Below are 13,290 nucleotides of genomic sequence, written 5' to 3'. Positions count from 1 at the left end.
CCTGCGGGACCGGTGCTCCTGCTGCCCCACGTTTTGGGTGAGAAGCGGCAGAGCAGCAGGTTCAGAGGGCGGAACAGACACCCAAGTCCCCTCCCAAAGCCCAGGCTGGAACCACAACCTCCACACACAGCCCCGGGAGGCTGGCATTACTCCTCTGGAAGACAACTCGGGAAAATCTACCAACCAGCTGACAGACCTTCACAACCTCCAAGCCAGCAATGTCCCTGGTAAAAATCTAGACCCAGGGTGGCGGGTGGGGGGAGAGGGAGCTAAAGCCCTCAGGCCAAGTCAGCCAAATCCAACCCACAACCAGAGATCCGATTCTGCAGATAGAGTTTTACTAGAACGTGGACATGCCCACCATTTACATTTGTCTGTAGCCGCTTCCTTGTTACAAAGCAGCACCGACAGAGACAGTGTGGCCTGCAAAACCCAAAGTATGTACTATCTGGTCCTTTACAGAAGTTCGCCGGCCCCTAAGCTTTCTAAGCTAAGAAAGTCACATTGAGGGGCGCCTGGGTGGCTCAGTTGGTTAAGCGTCTGACTTTGGCTCTCACGGTTCATGAGTTCAAGCCCCACATCGGGCTCTGTGCTGATAGCTCAGAGCCCGGAGCCTGCCTTGGATTCTGTGTCTCCCTCTCTCTCTCTCTCTCTGCCTCTTCCTGGCTCATGCGCGCTCTCTCTCTCTCTCTTTCCTCCTCTTTCTCAAAAATAAATAGACGTTTAAAAAAATTTTTTTTTAAGTTATGTTGAGGGGCACCTGGATGGCTCAGTCGGCTAGGCGTCCAACTCTTGGTTTCAGCTCAGGTCATGATCTCACAGATCGTGGGTTCGAGCCCCACGTTGGGCTCTGTGTTAACAGTGCAGAGCCTGCTATGGATTCTCTCTTATTCCATCTCTCTGCCCTTCCCCCATGTGTGTGCACACAGTCTCTCAAAATGAAGAAATAATCTTAAAATTTTTTTTTAATTTAAGAAAGTCACATTGCAAACAAAAAACAAAACCCCCCAAAAAATCTGTATACAAATATATTCAGATGTTATAACTTGTAATAGTATAACTCAAGTGAACTCGTAAATCTGAATGATAGAATATTTTCTGTGATGTTCATTCAATTACTGATGAACTGGGAAAACATACATATTACACAGAACGTAAAACACAGGGTAGAGTAACGTGGAGAGTGCGATCTCAACACATACAGGAAAACATGCCTAGGAAAAGTTCAGAGAGAAAGATGCCAAGATGGTGACAGACATCGCCCCTGGGGGGTAGGATTACAGGTGATTTTTTTTTTTACTTTTCCACTCCTGTCCCAAATTTGTAAAACAAGCACAAACTACTCTCCTCTGGTAACCATAAAGTAAAAACTCCCGGTGGTGACTATCTCCTGCCACTCTCCTCCTTCCCTCCCTCTCGACCTCACTCGGTGAGTCTGTCTCTCACACACACCAGCTAAAGGCATGCAAATCAGGGCAGAGAGGGCTTCTCATTGGAGGCGGAGGTAACAGCCCCAACCCAGAACCCTGTCCCGCTGGTGCTTCGGCCTGGAATGCCTGTCCCCTCCTCCTCAGCAAGGGAGGCCCCACCTCGCTGTCCCTGGGAAGGGGCGTGCACCAGCGGAGACTGAGCAAGCGAACCACGCCCTGCTGCACGACCATCTTGCCCTCCAGCAGGGGCTGCTTGGGGGCTAGCAGCCCCGCTGACCCCAGAGCACAGGCCAACACCTGGAACTTACTGTCTAATGAACCAAATGGGAAATAAAACTTGACACCAAAAAAACAAAAACAAAAAACCACCTGGAAAATGGGTCTTCCAAAAAGGCAGAGAAAAGAATTTTGGAAAGAGGATCTCCCAGGTATGCAGACCCCACATTTTCTCTTTCAGAGAAGCCCTCGGTCCCCCTGGCCTCCCCACGGAGCCAAGTCTCACTGTCCAGCTGCTTACCTTGCACGTCGTGCCCACCAGGGCTCCATCCCGGCTCCAGACAGCACCCTGCACCAGGTCTCCATGGGCCACCAGCTCTGTAGAGAAGCAGCCAAGATCAGGAGGGCATCCAGTGTCTCCCCACCCTGCCCTGGGCAATGGGGGCACCAGGGAAGCGGGTGCAGGAGGACCTGGCTGGGGATAACTTCCCAGGGCGCAGGCCAGAGCTGCAAAGGCCCCTCTGCAGCGGGAAGAGCACGAGGTGCATGTCCTCCCAGACACACTGCACTGCACCCGGGACTTCTCCCTTTAGCCCTGCCCTCAGCAGGCCACGCTTGCACTCAAAAACCTTCTGAGGCTCCCTGCTCCTCAGACGGGCTCTCACTTCCCACCCAGGGTTACTTCCAGTCACTCACCAATACACCCCACCTAAGTGATACCACCCCATGGCTGAGCCACACACATTCCCACCTTGGACTCTGCTTGGGCCACCCCTGCTCCTTCCCCAGTGTGACAGTTTTGAAATACGTCCACATGGGCATAGGGTCTCAGTCAGTTAAGCATCCAACTTCAGCTCAGGCCATGATCTTGCGGTTCATGAGTTCAAGCCCCACATTAGGCTCTGTGCTGACAGCTCAGAACCCGAAGCCTGCTTCGGATTCTGTGTCTACCTCTCTGCCCCTCCTCCACCCTCTCCCTCTCTCTCAAAAATAAAATAAACGTTAAAAAAATTTTTTTGAAATACATCCACAAATTTTTTGATGCTCCTCCTATTATAGGTTGAATTGTCTCCCTCACGAAAAGATGCTGGGGTCGTCTGGCTGGCCATATTGAAAGAGCATGTGACTCTGGATCTTGGGAGTCATGAGTTCGAGCCCCTGTGGGGTGTAAACGTTACTTAAAAATAAATAAACTTAAAAAAAAAACAAACAAGGATGCTGACATCCTAAACCTCCACACCTGCGCTATTACTTTATCTGGAAACAGGGTCTTTGCAGATCAAGTTAAGCTGGTATCATGACGGTGGACCCTAGTCCTGTATGACTGGTCCTCATGAAAAGGGAAATGTAGACACAGAATTGGACGTGCACAGAGGGAAGACGATGCGAAGACACGGAGAAGACGCCACGTACAAGCCAAGGGACACCTGAGGCTATGGACGCAAGGAGAGAGACCCAGACCGTCCACCAGGGGCAGCCAGCCACCATGCTGTGGGGGCACTCAGGCGGCCCGGGGACAGGCCCCATGGCAAGGACTGAGGCATCCTGCTCACAGCCAGCACCGTGTCCATGAACCCTCTGAGAAGCTGAGCCTCCTGCCCCAGTCACGTCTTCAGATGACGAAGCCAGTGTCTCAACTATAGCCTCGTAAGAGACCCTTAGCCAGAACCACCCGGCTAAGCAGCTCTCAAATCTTGGACCCTCAGAAACTGTGACATAAACAGATTCTCCTAATTGTTTTAAACCCCTAGGTTTTGTGATCACTTGTTCTGCAGCAGCAGAGGACCACTATGCCAGGGCTTACTGCCCTGAGATCAATCCCAGCCCTGCCACCCACTTGCTCCTTGTTCTTGGTCAAGTTGTTTAACCTCATCTGCAACATGCAAGGCCCTCAGCACAGTGGCAGCACGAGAGGACCTGAGACGCAGCAGTTACAGCTGGGTGACCCCCTAGTGACATCCTGCCTGGTAACCTTCACCTCTGCTCCAAAGGTTAAGCTGGTCTCCTTGACTGTACCAGGAGCTCTCTGTGCGTAGTTTATGCTACTGGCGGCCCTTGGTTGGCCCCTGGGTCCCAGCCCCAGAGATGGGGACACCACCTTGGTGAGTTTGACCCGCCCTAGTCACCCTGCACAGTGCTAGAAGGCAAGGCCGTCCTTTAACTCATTGAGCCTCGCGTCTTTTCCCTAAAAGGGGGACGAGCGTGTCAGGGCCTCGGCAGAAACGACTCAGTGGCATCACCAGAGAACGCCAGGGCTCCATGGGGGTCACAGTGCAGGGTCGTAACCATTCACTGAGCAATCGGGCTCTAGACTGTCATCATCTACGCATAGTCTGAATGTTTGTATCGCCCTACGAGTTGAAGCCTAACTCCCACTGTGTTTGGAGGCAGGGCTTGAAAGAGGTGATTAGGTCACAAGGGTGAAGCCTCCCAAACCAGATTAGTACCCCTAAGAAAGGGGCCCTGAGAATGTCCTCGTCCCTTCCACCACATGAGGACACAGCACCAGGACGACCATCTGTGACCCAGGAAGCGGGTTCTCACCAAACACGGAACCTGCCGGCACCCAGATCTTGGACGTCCAGCCTCCGGAACCACGAGAAATGAGCGCCCCGGCTGTGGTGGTGTGTTAGAGCAGCTGGACTCGGGATGGACTAAGACAGGCTAGGTCGTGAAATCGAGAGAAACGTGGGGGAAGGGGCTGTAAGAGAGCAAAATCCCCGCCTGGCAGAGAAGCAGCCAGACGTTTGTTTTCAAAATCGAAGTGACATACAGTTCGAGAAATAACAGTATGAGGAAGTTATTTAGACATATGGAAGAAAAACAGCTACATGAAATGAAAACAGATGCCTACAGGAAGTGGGGACGGATGGAGCATGTGTAATACGTCTGCTGGAATCTTACCACCTTTCAAACCACGTACACATGAAACTTTAACACAGATTTTAAAATTCACGTTAGCAAAAACATAAAGCAACGGAGTGCCGTCCAGCCGGGGGGCCGCCCAGGGTGGGCAAGGCCAGTGCGGCCCGTACCTGTGAGGGCCTGCTGCTTGGTTACATCCCAGACCTTCACGGCGGTGCCCGCCGCACTCACCAGGACACCATCCACGGTGGGGTGGAACTGCAGTACCTCCACCTGGACGCCCTCAGGGCCCAGCACCAGCCCCGGCACCGAGGGCAGCGCCTGGCCAGGGGCCGGTAGTCGCCACAGCTTCACCTACGGGAAACAGCAGGTCGGTGAGCCCAGGGCTGGGGAGAGCCTCCAGCTGGTCTTGCCCAGGGCTACCCCCAACCCCAGGGGTTGTACCTGGACATAGAGGCTGTGTATCCTGTGTTAGGAAAAGCCAGGGTAATCCAGCCCAGGATCATAGGGTGTAATTAGAGGCGGGGGTGGGGGAGACGGGAGCCACAGAGTGGGGCTCTGCTCTGTCTCCTCAATGTCCCACACCACCCCAGCCCTGCTCTCCTTAGGCAGCCAAGCAGCAGAATGGCAAGTCAGGGCCACAGCTCCCAGCAAGCACACAGAAGCTCACGGGAGCTGGTGTAGATCAAGGAACTGAGAATTTGGGCTAGCCCAGCCCTGGAGGCCTGTGGAGGGGCTGAGGGCCCTTGAGGGGAGAGGGAGGCGCATTGAGCAACTTGTCCAGCAGCTCCACTCACCGTCCTGTCAGCTGAACCCGTGGCCAGAAGAAAATCATCAAAGGGAGAGAAATCCAAGTCCGTGACCAGGTCTGTGGGAGAGCAACGACTGACATGGGCCTCATGAGAACTCACCAGAACTTTGTTTCCAGCCCGATGTGATGTCTCCCCAAGGCAGAGAACCACAGCCCAGGGTTTCACAGGGGACACCTCTGCCCACACGGTGGCGGGCTGAAAGCCCACAAAGAAAGGCACTTCTGGAAACCCCTGCCTGTGATATACATGCCCCAGAACGGGCAAAGCCCTGCGTCAGGAAGCTAGCAGGATGACAGACACAAAGCTCCTCAAACTACTGAGCACCTGCCTTTGCTCAAAACCCAGAATGCAACGCGGGGTCTAGCACATCAACATGTGAATGAATGCGAGTACCAGCCCTGCTCTGGGCCCACGAGGTATTCACAAACCAGACAGTTGCCACCCAGACCTAGGAGACCCTCACCACCTCACACGTCTCTGCAGACGTGGCAAAACATGGACTGAGCACGCAGGGGGACCCCAAGGTCAGGGGTCAGGGCAGCTCCGTGGAGGAGGCACGGGGAGCCCTGGGGAATATGAAGGACCAGAACAGGTTAGAACATCTGGGAGGCGGGGTCTGGATGACGGGCCTAGGCTAGGAGCTCTCTGCTCCTCAGGTCCCACCGGGGCTGACACTTGGCTTGAGGGCACCTGACCCGAGCCTGAGCAGCCAGCTGCTCTCATAAGGCAATTAAACCAGGAAGTGAGGTCTGGTGACAGGGTGCCTCAGGGACTAGCCTTGAGGGGAAGGCAGCCAGCTGGGAAGGAGCCGTCAGGTCCTAGCCAGGACCCTCCTAAGGCCTGTACATCCAGCTGCTCCTTCAGCTCTGGAAGCTCCCCAGGCTTTCAGTTCTGGAAGCTTTCCTCCAAATCCCTTTTTGGCTAAAGCAAGTTGGAGCTGGCCTCAGTTCTTTGCAATCTAAGAACGTGAACTGCTCAGCTCCGGAAGGCCAGGAGAGGGAGATAGGGGCATGCAGAGTGAGCCACAGCGCAGAGAGGAAACCCACAGTTCCCGAAACCAGCAGGGGGTGTGAGCGTGATGGCCAGGCTTGCATCACCAGAGCAAGGCACACGGTGACTTTCCCTGCTGCCTGCCGCCCCAGTGGGGTCAAGCAGGTATGCTTTCCTCTCAGGCCAGAGCCAAACTCCGGGCACCCCAGCCAAAAGAGACAAAGACAAGGAGCAGTGAAGACAGGGACCCCGTGGGACAGCCCTGGCCCAGACTCCTGGAACGCTGCCACCCTGCTTGTGGGCTCCACACTGGACAGGGCAGTGGCCAGCGAGAGCCACCTGGCATTCCCAAGGGGATGAGAAGCAGCGACCGGGTCGCCCTGAGTGCGCAGCTGAGCTGACAGGCCAGTGTTCCGTATGTGCATTTACCTCACCGAATCCTCACAACCACCCCTCGGGATGGCACTGTGGCATCATCCCCAAGCGGAGCATGGGGACAGAAAGGTTAAGTAACTAGCACAGAGTTACACAGCTAAGAAAGGGCCAGGCTGGTGGTTGTGCGGGCAGTTTGGTTTCAGAACCTACATCCTCAGCATATCACCGCACTGCCTCTCCCAAATCGGAGCAAGCACCCAGCCACCCCAAAGCCCAGAACGCAGGACTATTCTCTCAGCGCTTCCCAGCCGTCTGCTCTCCTGGGCAGCTGGGCTGGAGGGCCGCTTGGCCTTGAGCCAGGAGGCAGAAGGCACCCCCAAAGGCAGGGAGGCAGCCAGAGGCCAGCCCACCACACTGCCCCCCACCACCTCACCTAAGAGGACAGAGTGTGCCACTGTCTCCAAAGCAGGTTCTCAGGAGCCAAAGTTATCCCGGGAGCAGTGTGCCAGCAAGGTCAACAGTTGAGGCCGTGGTGAGGCTACCAGCCCTCAGAAGAGGCTTGGTCCAGCTTCTCCTCGAAGCCTTCCCAGTAACGGGGACTTACAACCTACAGACACCAGCAGCCCGGGGCAGTTCCCCCATGGGTCAAGTGCACCAAGCACACAGGGGTCTGACAAGACCCGGTTCCGAGTCTGGCTCCGCCAACCGCGGTGCCGGTGTTGGCACGTTCCCGATCTCTTCAAGCCTCAGTTCTCTTAGCTAAAAAAAGGTTAAAAATCTACTTCAAAAAGGTGTAAGAGTGGATGAGAAAGCAGACTTCTTCCACGTGTTACAACACAGATGAACCTCAAATCACGAAATTCAGTGAAAGAGGCCAGATTTTAAAGACTACGTGTGGTGTAATTCCATTTATGTCAAGTGTCCAGAAAAGGCTAGGCTGTAGAGCAAAAGCTGGCGAACGTCTTCTGCAAAGGGGGAGGCAGTAACTATCCCAGGGTTTGAGGGCCAGACGGTCTCTGTCACAACTACTCAATTGTGTAGTTGCTGGGAGAAAGCAGTCACAGGCTGAATGTCAATGAAGAGGCGTGGCCACGTCCTCACAAGACTATTTACAAAGACAGCAGCTGGCCGGGCAGCGGAGGGAGCTCCAAGACCCTGGCAGCAGGGGCAGGAAGAGGATCCACTGGCACCAGAGGTGGAAATGAAGTAACTGCAAAGGGGCACGAGGACCCTTTGCAGAAACGTCCTAACAATGAGTTACAGATACCTACCTCTGTAACTTTAATAAAAGTAATCACACTATTCACTGAAACCAAGTAATATCAATGGAATATAAATGATACCTCAGTAAAGTTGTAAAGACCTTTAAGAAAGAATTAGATGATAAAACATGGACAAGGTTCTTAGTGCATAGACGGCTCCTGACCCATCTTGGCCACCGTCACTCTGTTAGCTGCCGTCATCATCGTCTGGACCCCTAAGCTGAGCTGCACACTCAGACTGGGGAGCCAGGGTCAGCCCCATTCTGTCAGCCGAGGTCGCCAGCCAGGTGGCCAGGAACACCAGCAAGCCAGAGGGACTGGCCCACAGCCTCCGCCGCAGCTGCAGAGGGACAGAGGAGGCAGCTGGGCCAGTGCTGCCGCAGTCCGGGGAGAGCAAGCCGTTCCCTTGGAGTGGGCGGACTGCCAGGCGGGCTGCCGGGCGCCCCCAGAAGCAGCTGCAGCAGACAAAAGCTCTCTTTGTGAGGGCCTGTCTGCAGCCCTGCAGCCCAGCCAGACCCCCCCCGAAGGGCCCCGAGCAGCCCTGCTGGGGAGGATGGCTGGTGGTGAGGGGTGGCCTGCTGGGTTCCAGGAGAGCACAAGGGGCTAAGAACTCCATAGGGTTGAGTCCTCCACAGTGACTGGGAGCCAGCATCAGCCTGGAGCCTGGGCTGGCCAGTGCATAACCCCCTTTCTCAGCTTAACCACCTGCAGTACTCAGCTTCCCTTCTTTCTGCCCAAGTGGAATTCCCAGCCAGGACCCAGCCTTCCAATATGGACACCATCTGCACAAATGCACAGTGAAGACAGCAAGAGGGACTGGGAACCCATGGGACCATAGGAGTCCCTGCACCCAGGGAGGGAGGAGCAAGTTCTAGACCTCCTGGGTCCAGTTTCCACTCACCTGAATGGCAGCCCAGGTGGGTCACCTGTCTCTTGTCCTCTCCTTGGCCATCCAGAGGCACAATACCCAGCACACCTGTCAAACACACATGGAGGCTCCGACATCAGGCCTGATGGGAACTGTCTGCTGCCCAGGGCTCCCAGAGGACATGAGACCCAAAGCTCAGCCTTGGACCTTCCCAGAGCCTCCACCAATCATAAGATCATAACCCTCTGGACACAGTCAGTCCAAAGTTAGGTTCTTACCCCCTACAAGAACCTTCTGTGACATCAGATGTACAGAAGACACTGGGGGAAAGGTGGTCTTTTTAGCATTGTGGGTCATACAAGGCCAGCTTAGGGCCACCGGTTGCCCCTTTTCCCAGCTTTACCTGAGAAAGAAGCTATCACTCAAGGGCACTGGGGCCGAAAGACAGGACACAGGTCAGGGCCAATGGCATATGTGAGCCTCTAGAGATGGCTCTGTCTAAAGCCTCTGGACCTTTTACTTATATGAGCTAAAGAGGTACCCGACTTTTGTCAGTTTGAGGTCTGAGTTAACGCTAGCAACAAAAAAAGTCCCGAGTGACATAGGGAGCTTTTCAAATCTTGGTGTTCTTACTGACCTGAGCCATTCTCAGGCCCCCAGATGAGGAGGGGGCTGCATATGGGGATCAGCTGAAAACAAAGGGGACAGTCCCCTCGGTGTCTTCCTGGCCAAACTCTTAAAAACCACAGCCAGGGGGAAAACAAACAAACAAACAAAAACAAACAAACCCACGGCCAGTGTAGTTTATACAAAGTATACACACATGTCCTAATCAAAATCAATCTGATCACTGCACTTGACCAGTTTGTAGGGGTCTAAGGCCCTTCATGGTGCTGACCTCTGAGCCCCATGAGGATCCCCTAAGCTTCCAACCTGAAATGAGTCTGCCCTTCTGCCCCATCCTACTTAGGATGACAATGTATGAATCTATGTCCAGCTTCCTACCTGGACGGTCAGAGTTAAACGCAATCAAGTGGCAGCTGGATTTGATATGGTTCCCACACGAGGGTGTGGTTCCTGCTCGAATGTCACCAATCCAGGCCTGAAAATAAAGAATAAGAATTGTGATGGACAGGCCCTCTGATCATAACTAAAGCAGGGGGTGGGTTATAATGCAGGGAACTCGACCTTAAAGCTACACCACTAGAAATGCATTCCTTTAGATCCAACCCTGTCCCCATTCACGCACTCCCTTAGAATATTCAAAATGCTCCTGAAATAATAACCTAAGTCACGGAGGGAACAATTTTGTCTATTAAATCAAATCTCTAATAAGGGTGAGAAGGCTGTCAGAAGTGACCTCAGGCTAAATGAAGTCAAGAAGCCAACTGAACAGTGTGTGTGGTCAGGGGACTGTTTCTGTTAAAAGGGAGAGAGAGAAGCAGAGAAAGCAGAAGTGAGCACCTAAGACAGAAGACAGACTCAACTTCCTCCAGGGCACTGCTGAAGGCCTCCACCAAGTACAGGGGGCGTCTCCTACGGGCCCCAGGAGATAACACTCAAGCTCAGAAAGGGGAAGAACCAAGGCCTCTCCACAAAGTCTCATAGAAAGGTGAGCAATGCACCTCCACGAAAAGACGATAATGTTAACACCCCCACAGACGGGGGGCAGAGGAGCACTTTTTCTGAAACGAAGACCAACAAGGCCCACGTGTTTTCCCTGTTGGTATCAGAGCACTGTACAACACTCCTGCCTGCTTTCTGACACCCGAGCGGCCTTGTTTTCCAGCCCACCCACCCACAGCACGCCGGAAACCACCCCCATCGTGCAAGTTTCTATTTCAGTGTTCACCTGCCGTGGGTAGAACATTACCTTCTTGCGTTATTTTTTCCTCCTGATTCATGTTTACTGTTCAGAGTGACAGGGAATATCTCTGAAAAGGAGAACAGATCACCTGTCCTCCCCTCTCCCTAACCTAAAGTGTTTAAAGCTTTCTCTGTAATCCCTGGTCCCATGCTTGACTGTTTACATTGCTGGACTAAGGCCCACCTGGAACAAGCCCCAAGGCCCATCAAGTATACTCGAGACCCTTTCAAGGAGCACTGATGGCACTCAGAAAGACGGTATTAATGCAAATCTGAGCCAATCTCTACCCAATGCTCTCCACTTTCAACCTTTTAACGGCTCCCGACCGCACTCAGAAAACACCCAACTGGGGGGGCCTGGGTGGCTCAGTCGGTTAAGCATCTGACTTTGGCTCAGGCCATGATCTCACAGTTCGTGGGTTCGAGCCCCACGTCAGGCTGGGGACTGACAGCTCGGAGCCTGAAGCATGCTTCAGATTCTGTCTCCCTCTCTCTGCCCCTCCCCCACCTGTGTTCTGCCTCTCTCTCTCAAAAACGAATAAATGTTTTTAAAAGTTTTTTTTTTTTTTTTAAAGAAAACCATCCAACTTCTTCCTGTGGTCCTTGAGCTCTGCAGGACAGCTCTGGACTCATGTGACACACCCTGCTTCCCCAACACTGCCCCCCATCCACCCGGGGCTCACCTTCCATTCCTCTGCTAGGCTCTTTTCCACCCTACTTTTCTTGTATCTGGCTGCTTCTCACCCTTCTGGTCTCAGCTTAAATGTCACCTCCTCCCTGCAGCTGACCCTGACCACTGTACTGAGAATGACCTCCACTTGGCCATTTAGCTCCTGTGTTCTTCAGGGCACTTACTACAACTTGCAGTGCCCTTGAAGGCCTGTCTGCTTGCTGTCTGTCTCCCTCACAGGGGTGTAGGCAGTACAGAGGAAGGAAAGTGAGGTCGTGTTCACAGTGGTGGTTTCAGGAGCAGAGGGGAAGTACAGAGGAAATATCGTCCAGAGGATGAAAACTGGGCTTCTGCCCCAGGCTACCCTGCTGTGCTTTTGCTGCTGATGGGGTTACTAGAGGTCAGTTCCTAAGCCTTCCAAATAACATTGGGAGCAGCAGACCAGGACTGGCATCATCTCTAAAGCATACCTCTCATCAGGCCGGCTGCCCTTCCGGGGGTCTGAGACGCCCCCTAACACCTGGCTCAGCTCTTCCTCTGGGCTCCACCTCCTTGGGCCTCCCCAGACCCCACCCAGCCCCTGGCAGCATCACCCCAGTAAGAGAAGAGCTGCTCTTGCGCCAGCCACGAGAGAAGGAAGCGCCGGCGGAAGCCCGAGGGAGGGGCGCGCCTCTGTCTGAGGGGCTCCTGTTCTTCAGCTGACACACCCGGACTTGCGGAGGCCGGGGGAGAGAGAGGCATCCCTTCCACACCCCAGCCCCGGGCAGGGCCGATTGGGGCGGCAGGGAGGAGGTGGTGCCAGCAGCGCCCGGCCGCGGCTCCCCAGTGAGGCCGACCGGAAGCGGAGAAGGCAGGCAGCCTCGCAGGCCTCAGGCCTCCGCCGGGTCGGGCTGGCTACACCAGTTGGGGGTCCCAGGACGAGGCGGGGGAGCTGGCGAACCGCGGGTCTCTCGAGAGGAGAGAGAGACCGGGTCAGGCAGCCGCCGGACTCTGCCCTCCGGGTGCGACGGAACAACCCGGACGCCGGGCCCAGGCCTGAAGGGGGCGCTCCGGGGCAGGAGGGCTCGGGGGTCCCCGCGCGGGTCTGGGGAGGGGGAGGGGCAGGGGCGCGGGTCCAGCGGGCAGGGCTCACCTCGCGTCGGGACGGCCGGGCCTCCATGTGCCGGAACTTGGACACCTTGAAGCGGCTCATGGCGACGGGGAAGGCGGCGGGCGCAGCTTCGAAGACCCGGGCGTCGGCTCTCAGGTGCACGGACAGCCAGCCGTGACTCCCGCCGCCTCCGGCCCCGCCCGCGGCCACCCCTCTCGCGGCCACGCCCTGGAACGCCCCCGGCCAATCACAGCCCGCTCCGGCTCGCCTGGCCCCGCCCCCGACCAATCGCCGCAGAGCTGTCCTGTGAGGCCACGCCCCGATGCCGGCGGGCTAGCCGCGCGGGCGAGGAGGTCACGTGCCGCGTGCGGGTCTGGCCGTCCCCCGCTCTGCGGGGCGTGCTCCCAGGCGGGGGGCAGCATCCAGGTTTTGCAGTCAGGGGTTTGTCACGGGAGGCTCCGGGGTATGCGGGGCGCGGCCGGGGCGGAAAGGGGGCAGACGTGGACCCGCTCCATTTCGGATACTGGGACCGTGCTCAGGACAGAGCAGGCGCTGGCCGCGGTCACACAGCTAACGAGTGGCAGTTGGGGGAGGAACGGGAACCCGGGTCTGAGGCATATCCCAGCCGCGGGGCCCTCTCTAGGCCAGGTGGACTTGAAGGCCGGGCTGGGGCCTCCACCGTCCCGGCAGTTAGGGCACGTCTTGGCTGCAGGGCGCGATGGGGCAGGACTGACCCCTGCAAGGAAATCAATGTATGATTTACAAATAAACCCAAAGGGAGAAAGATGAGGGAAATGGGGAATACCTTTAATAACACATGCACCCCACCGGCGGCTTGCTTAGTCC

At 55.5% G+C, this 13,290-nt stretch overlaps 1 protein-coding gene across 1 annotated transcript in view; it reads right to left on the bottom strand.

Annotated features, from left to right (window-relative positions):
• CORO7 (coronin 7) overlaps positions 1–12,657 on the bottom strand; it is a 56,824-nt gene extending 44,167 nt beyond the window's left edge. The window contains exons 1-6 of the mRNA XM_058711512.1: positions 12,487–12,657; positions 9,824–9,920; positions 8,852–8,926; positions 5,309–5,379; positions 4,682–4,865; positions 1,948–2,024 (exon numbers count right to left, since the gene is read on the bottom strand). Coding sequence (XP_058567495.1) covers positions 1,948–2,024; positions 4,682–4,865; positions 5,309–5,379; positions 8,852–8,926; positions 9,824–9,920; positions 12,487–12,546 — 564 coding nt within the window. The 5' untranslated portion in view covers positions 12,547–12,657. The remainder of the gene's footprint in view (positions 1–1,947; positions 2,025–4,681; positions 4,866–5,308; positions 5,380–8,851; positions 8,927–9,823; positions 9,921–12,486) is intronic.
• Between the last annotated feature and the right edge of the window lie 633 nt (positions 12,658–13,290).

This window comes from Neofelis nebulosa, chromosome 18 (genome assembly GCF_028018385.1).
Source record: "Neofelis nebulosa isolate mNeoNeb1 chromosome 18, mNeoNeb1.pri, whole genome shotgun sequence".
NCBI classification, from domain to species: Eukaryota; Metazoa; Chordata; class Mammalia; order Carnivora; family Felidae; genus Neofelis; species Neofelis nebulosa.
Note: the sequence above shows the minus strand (reverse complement) of the source record. Positions and strands in the feature narration are given on the sequence as shown.